The following is an 8,098-nucleotide window of genomic DNA, read 5'->3' on the forward strand; positions in this document are numbered from 1 at the left end:
TTCAAAAACTAAACTTTTACTTCCAAACCATAGCACCTTATCTCGTTTTCTTTGTTGGTGGTTGCAGGAGCAATAACATGTGAGAATCTGGACGAGAACACATGCGCATTCGCAGTGTCATCCTCCGGCAAACGCTGTGTGCTTGAGAAACACGTAAAAAGGAGCGGAGAGGAAGCATACACATGCCGTACATCAGAAATTGAGGCAGACAAAATACAAGACTTGATCGAGACTGACCAGTGCATCAAAGGATGTGGGCTTGACCGTAAAACACTTGGAATCTCATCTGACTCTCTCCTTGAGCCTCGCTTCACAGAAAAGCTTTGCTCAACTCAGTGCTATGGAAGCTGCCCCAACATTATTGACCTATACTTCAATCTTGCCGCTGGTGAAGGTATAAACATATATCATTATAAATTATTAAAGACCAACCATTTAAATAAAAAATACCTTCTCACCATGAGTATATTGATCATTTTATAGTCAACCAATTAAAGAATATCCCATGCCATGCATTTTTTTTTTTTTCCTTATAAAATAACTAAAGTTTTAAAGTAAAGACAAAAGATAAAAAGACACATGACATATTACAGTTAGTAATAATATATAAAGTAAAACGCTTAGAGCGTAACAAAGAATATTTATTCCAATTATTTACTCTACAAGCTTAGTACATGCAAGCCTTATTGCTACCTCTGTGTTTGAGGAATGCTCGAGTTAACAAATTTCACAGCCTTTTTAATAAATTGTGATTATTATAACATTAATTTATGGGTTTACTTATGAGTTATAACCCCAAATTTATGGTACAAAAATGAAAGTCAATTCAATGGTTTTAGAAAAAAGTTATGAGATATTTTCTATTGCTATATTTAATGTTGATATTTATTATTTAGGTACTCATTCAACTTTTTTTTTTCTTTTTTTGGTTGTCGATTTAGGTGTATTTCTACCCAAATTATGTGAAAAACAAGGAGCAAATACGCGACGAGCAATGTCTGAGATCAAAAGCTCTGGTCATGTTGCTCCAGGACCTGTGCAGCCTGGGAAGTTGACAAGTGCACCAGGACCCGTTTTGCCTGTGGAATTCACTATTGCACCAATAGTTGCCCCAGCACCATACTAAATTCACAGTAAAAAAGAATTGTATACGAAGCTTAATTAGTTTTTATTAATTTGGTTTCAATAATAAGTCACACCAGGGTCAGTAATCTCATTGATTTGGTCTGTGCAATCACGTTGATTATGACTCCGGTGTGTTGTATTATATTAAGGAATAGATTAATAAATTTATTTCTTTACAGACTTGCTTAAAACTGGAAAGATATAAACAACTAACCTAGTGTTCTATTTTTTATAGTGCAAAGTGAAATGACATACCAATCCGTACATAAATAGTTCATACAGATCATAGGCAGAAATCATAATCCCAAGCAATTCCAAACTAATATTTGTGGCCACTTGGAGCACAGAGCACACGAACCCTTCATAAGGACCTGCAATAATCAACTATATTTCCCCCAGAGTAAGCTTTTAGCAAGTTACATGCTCACCGTAATACAATACTTTATGACACAAATGTGCAAGAAATACTCGTCACAGTGCCAACTCTGTTTCCTTCAGTAGCATTGTGTTCTCAAATAGTTTAAAAATGAAGTATGCAATTCTAAATGAACCATATTTCGTATGACAATAATCAACAAAACTATTAAAACTGAAAACATTGGCACCACCTTTATATGAGAAACTTACGAGGAGCATGAATTACTCATTTGCCCTACACTTTATGATTTTAAATAATCTTGAAAAAATGGAAATAATCTGTACTTTCTTATTTTGATTTGGATATAATTAAAACATAAACTTCCATATTTTGATTCTATTTTTTTACCATGCAATTTTTTTTTTTTTTTTTTTTTGGGAAGTACATGACTATGCAGTATTAATTCTAAAAATAAAAAATAAAAAATTCATGCTTTGAATTTTAAAATGAAAGTGTTTCTTTGTTTTATAACTTTTATAAAAGGACTAAGCATTTATATACTTCCACTGTATTCAAAAATTAAATAAATAGTCAAGTACTATGGAAATAATGCATATTTTCTCATTTTGGTTACCCTTTAGTTACCACCAATGCTATGATCTATGGACAGATTGGTCCATTAAGAATTGTTAAAAACATGTTCCACCCATTTTTGGGCTAAAACTCTCACTTTGGTTTATCAAAAGAAAAGCCCATTGGACATAAAAATATACCATCCTATTTAAAAGTTTCTCTCTTTAGAACAAAACTTATACCTTTTGCTCACATAAAAAATATTTGTTCGTGGCTCATTTTAAATTAGATTTTTTTACTTTGCTCCCCAAAACAAAAGAGTGTATCTTTCTTGGGGCCAACTTTACCTCAACTAGATCGCTCTCCAACTTCAACCAAAACTCTAAAAAACGTAATAGTATTTTAAATTTCCCTATATTTAATGATATGATAAGCCATTAATAACAGATATAGATCGTAAGGATTGTGATGCTGTACAAAAAGTCAAATCATAGATATCCAATCCCTACTTTTGGGGAACATATTTTGTCAACTTTGATGAGAAGACTCTAACAAAGTAAGAGTTTGACATGGCAAAACGGGTCAGAATTTTCTAATATGACCCGTTTGAACCGCAAACCCGATTGACTCGTTTAAAAATGACAAGTTTTGACCTGCAACCCGATTGACTCGACCTAACCCGCCCGTTTTGCCAAGTCTACCAATGTTGAGTAGATTGAGATTGAGGTGTAATTCTTATAAAATATTTACTTATTCTTCTTTACTTAATATGTTATGTACTCCATTATAATTTGTCATACTTTACTTGCCACCTTCATTTTCTCTTTCTACTTTAAACAGATTGAAGATTATACCAAGACTAGCTTCTAGAAAGCTGGAATAAGAGTTGCACCAAATTTGGGTATCAACTGTTTAGTGGTAATTGGTAAGTGGTAACAGTACCACTAGTGAGAATCTAATCATAGTTAAGGAACTCAGAAACAATGACAAATTGCATCTATTTCAAAAAAAAAAAATATTCTTGAAAAATACGGGTCAACTTGACCCGTCCCGCGACCCAATTGACCTGTTTAAAATGACCATTTTTGACCCACAACCCGATTGACCCGTAAACCCGATTGACCCAACTCAAACCCAATCCGACCCGCCCGTTTTGCCACGTCTAGTAAGAGTGACCATAAGAATGCTAAAAAAGGATAGATTTTAGAGATGTAATAAAATATGTTCAAATAAATAAATTATAAATAATATATATATACATATATATATATATATATATATATATATATATTCTATCCGAAAATCAAACTCATTAAAAAAATGTTATTTTAATGGAATAATAAATGCACAGCAGGGTACTAAGTTTGCAATCCCCAAGTATTGATGATTGAAGAGCCAAATTTGACCCCTCATTGTTCCAGTATGCTAGGCTATGTTCAAAATGTATTGTAATATTATTGTATGATCGTGTCTTAGCTTCATTTGGCTTCTTCCACCTAAAGTCATGTGTCCTTTTTGCTTTTAACAAATGCAATAATTTCATAATTCGAAGTCTCACAGAAAAAAACAAAAACAAAAACAAAAACCAAACAAAACAAAACAAGATTTAATGCATTCAAAATTTTATGTTTGAGAAATAATTTAGTCACCAGGCACCAATAGATGTGTGCTTCAATGATAATTGTGGAACATAGATGATGATGACTAACATGTTCCATGTACAAGCTTGGTTGCTCAGTGATAACTGAGCTCATTTTTGTAACCAAATCTAAGTTCAAGTTGTTTGGAGAAAAATTACATCAATAGAAAATCGAGGGGTCATTAAATTGCTAAATAGTACATATCATTTTCCTTCCCTCCAAGTCATTACATAATTTAGTTGGAACAGTACAATTTCTCATAAAAGGGAACTGTCCTAAAAATAACTATTTTGTGACACTATTACTCATGTATCATATATGGTTGCCGATGACCTTCTAGCCTGTTGAGGATTTCCAAAAAAATAAGATTTTTTTTTTTTTTCATTTGCATGCATAAAGACTGCTGTTTTTTCTTTGGTGTACATAGTAGCATGTTGATATAAAGAATAAAGGAAGGCACCATTATTAGTACTCAAAGAAATGAGCCTTGACATTGTACAAGGGCGGCAATTTAATTTTTTTCACTTCACCGTTTTGATGTTTTGCCCTTTGGAGAAAATGGGCATTTGCCCCTTTCGCCAAAACTTTTTAGTAACATGCCCCATATCTGAAACTAATTAGGGAAATGCCCCTGTTTTGGAACTTGATTTTCTAAAAATCGAGTTTCAATTTAAAACTCGATTTTTGGACAATTGAGTTATAGCAAACTGAAAAAAAAAAAATTCAAAAAAAAAATTTCTGGAACTCGAGTTCTGTGAACTCAAGTACCATGTGAAGTACTCGAGTTCATGGAACTTGAGTTCCTTGAAAAAATTCAAGTGGAACTATACTTGAGTTCATGGAACTCAAGTTCCAAAAAAAAAAAAAAATTCTTAAGTCCACGTTCGCTATAACTCGATGTTCCAAAAATCAAGTTTTATATTTGGGACTCGATTTTTAGAAAATCGAGTTTCAAAACAGGGGCATTTCCCTAATTAGTTTCAGACATGAGGCATTTTGATGGAAAATTTGTGAGAAAGGGGTAAAAGCCCATTTTGGCCTTTGCCTTTCTAACAATTACATTCTGTGCGCATTGTTTTTCTGTCCCTTGTACTATTTATTCTTTACTAGTGTATGAGCTTATACTAAGCCTGTATAGTGTAATGTCATACTATGAACTCATCTAGCCTGATTACTACTTCTTAGGTTGTTTGCCAATTTTATGGGATAGATAAGCAAATCTAGTTGTTTTGCATTTTTATTAATATACAATTTAGAACAAATGCAGGAGGAACTAAGACCTATTACAATTCCAAACTAATTTTTGTGCTCTTTTGGAAAGCATGAACCAGAGCTTCCTTCTAAAGCATGTACAACTAGGAACTGAAATCTTCAATGTTATTGCCATTGAGTTTGATTTTAGTGTGTTACATGTGCATTGTAGTCCAAAATTGTATTACAAATGTGTGAGAAATAACTTGTTATAGTGCCTACTTTGTTTCCTTCTAGAGCATTGTGTTCTCAAATAATTTTAAAAATGAATTCTGCATTACAAAATGAACCATATTTCATATGACAACAGTCAACAAAACTAGACTACAAATTGAAAATGTTGGCTCCATTTTAATATCGACATATTCTGAAATAAAATCCCACTAGGTAGACGGTTAAATATAAATTGAATCACATTTGCAGTGCAGTGTGTACAACATCAACAAGACCAAACAATTGTTAAGGACGATGTTTGAAGTATATCTTATAGAATATGATGCCTTTCACTTAATACCAACTCACTCACAATTTCAATGAACAAATTCACTTTTAACATTGTAATCACATTGATCTTTCATGTCATTGATAAACCTAAAATCATCATGCCTTGAAGTTCTTTTGAAGAAGAACTTTACAGACTCCTTGAGAACCAACCGAATATCCAACTTTCATACCTATACATGACCATGAGTATTTAGAGACACCCTCATTTTTTAAAGTTTCTTTTGAGCAGTTTTGGGAAAAGGAGCTCCATTGAGTTCAATATTGGCAATGTAGCTAAATGTATCAAAACTCTTGGGCAGGGTGCCAGGGTGCATGATTGAATTGTTCTCGAAAAACTGATGAATGAAAGTTCATGTATGATGTAACCAACAAAAGAAAAACCAAATATGCCACAGCTAATTTCACCCAAATGATTGTTTATTTAGAGATCAAGGGATTCCAACAATATCATGTTTTTGGCCTTTTTATGGTATCTTTCCAATCAAACGACTTTGAGACAAGTTCAAGAAACGAAATCCAGTAAAAGCTCAGTAGAAATTGATACAGAAAAGTTGCTTAAAAGGTCAAAGCTCCTTACAAATATGGAAGAATAAAAGGCTTTTACAAAGTGCTAGAGAAAAGAACTGTGAGGTTCATGTTCATTTGAACACCTTGGTATATGTCCTGAGGCTATTATTGACAAAAATCCAATACCAAAAGAGAAGCAGGTTGGCAGATTTTTGGAGGAGTATAATTTCACCCATCTAGCTTGGTACACATCCCTATGAACCTATATTCCAGTCTAGATCAAGGAGCCCACAATGTGTGTAGTTCTACAGCAATGGAACGGGTACAATTTCTTTTTGGGATAACATAGGGAACCTTTCTAAAAGAGAGTTCATTAGACTCGCATCCAGCAAGTAAAACTTACGGACAACAGACCCCACCTGCCAGTATTAATTACCAAGTAATCCAAAGGTATTCACCCCTAATGGGATAAGCAATTTATGCTCATGCCCAAAACAAATTATGAAGAAGCAAACCAATTATGAAAAGCAATTGTTGTTCAAGTACAAGGGTTCAAGCTTATACACAGGAACCAAAGAATTGCGAATTACATCTGAAGGGTTGTTGTTCCCAGTTCACTATGGGTTAAAGATAGCCCATGCATCTGCCAATGATGAAGCTTTCTTGATAGAGATTTATCCGATACGAGCATTCATGTTTTTGGCTTAAAAATGAGGATATTGGTATAGAAAAGTAATCAAGTGGAATATTCAAAATTGTTACATTAGGAAATAATCATGTTAGCTGATATTTGAAACAATTTAAGCTAAATCAATGAGTTCATAATTTAGCAATACCTTGGATGCATTGTCGTCAAGTTTGTTCTCAGGTAGATTGATCGATTTAAGGTACATAGCCAAAATCTAGAACCGGTCTAGAACCGTCTGAAATTGTAAGATGTCCCACTACTTAAGATTGGTAACCATGTAGGATATTGTGGACCAATTTGACAAGAACTCACTGTGATGGCATTGATTTCAAGAGTAGGAACTCCATTGGAGCTTTCATTCATGACAATAGAGTGTGAAGACAAATCAGCAAAATGCATTTCAGACACATTACCCTCCAAGCAATTTTGTGCAAAGCTCAACCCCTTCCAATTTTGAGAGTGGAACCAAGCTTTCTAGTGTGGTGACATTCAACTGATTCAATTCAAGATGTAATATCAATAAGGTTCACAATTTTCCAAGAGATTCAGGGATGAGACCATAGAAGAAGTTATTATATAGAAAATGATATGCAAGATGCGTCCAGTAAGCTAAGTGCTGGACAAAACATATCAAGGATGCAAAGATTTAGTTTAGTACATGGTACTTGGCCTTGTAGATTACTGAAGTCTAAGAATAGGAATGAAAGTTTATTGCTAATTGTTATTGTGCCATTGAAATGGTTCATAGAAAGATTAAGCTATTCAAGGGATTGAAAAATTGACATTTTTAGGGACCAATGTGTGTCATGAAGTTGGTATTAAGATGACCATAATGCTGAAAAGGAAGGGGGTTGATTTATTGTCTGAAACATTTTTCTTTTCCCCTTGGAAGGTTCATGCCACTTGCATAAAAATATTGCGGGGGAGAGAGATAAGAAACCCTCCCTAGACCATTTACCTAAAGATATTTTCCCTGTAGGTTAAGGAAAAAAAAAAAAGCATTGTGATAGATTTCTAGGTTGCTGAGGAATGAATATTACAAATCCTACAAAGGATAGGTCAAAATGTCTAAGTCACTCCAAGTAACCAATATAGCTTGGAATGCCCTTACCGGTAGAATAATTAAACTCAAGTAATCTAGTTGTTCTAGTTTGAGTGATGAAGGATTAATCTTGCACCCAAAGGTAATTTATATCCATCAGCATGATATGAAATTCCTAGGTGGAGCTCAACCAAATCTTCTACTTATGTTGTCACATCAGACACCAGTCTATCTATAGCAATCTTCTTGAATAGACAAAGGCGAGCCTATTTGAAGGATTTGTAAGAGCTTTGAAACTTCGAAGGGCTCGTTTCTTTTTAGAATTGCAAGTTACATTGGATCTCCTTCACATAAGTTGGATTTGTAGGGTAATACATAGAAAACTGAAGAAAGAGAAGCATAATACTTAT

General features: G+C 33.7%; 1 protein-coding gene across 1 annotated transcript in view; it reads left to right on the plus strand.

The window, feature by feature from the left end:
- LOC115961261 overlaps positions 1–1,303 on the plus strand; it is a 3,819-nt gene extending 2,516 nt beyond the window's left edge. The window contains exons 2-3 of the mRNA XM_031080267.1: positions 34–394; positions 942–1,303. Coding sequence (XP_030936127.1) covers positions 34–394; positions 942–1,126 — 546 coding nt within the window. The 3' untranslated portion in view covers positions 1,127–1,303. The remainder of the gene's footprint in view (positions 1–33; positions 395–941) is intronic.
- Positions 1,304–8,098: the final 6,795 nt, after the last annotated feature.

This window comes from Quercus lobata, chromosome 9, assembly GCF_001633185.2.
Source record: "Quercus lobata isolate SW786 chromosome 9, ValleyOak3.0 Primary Assembly, whole genome shotgun sequence".
Lineage (NCBI taxonomy): Eukaryota > Viridiplantae > Streptophyta > Magnoliopsida > Fagales > Fagaceae > Quercus > Quercus lobata.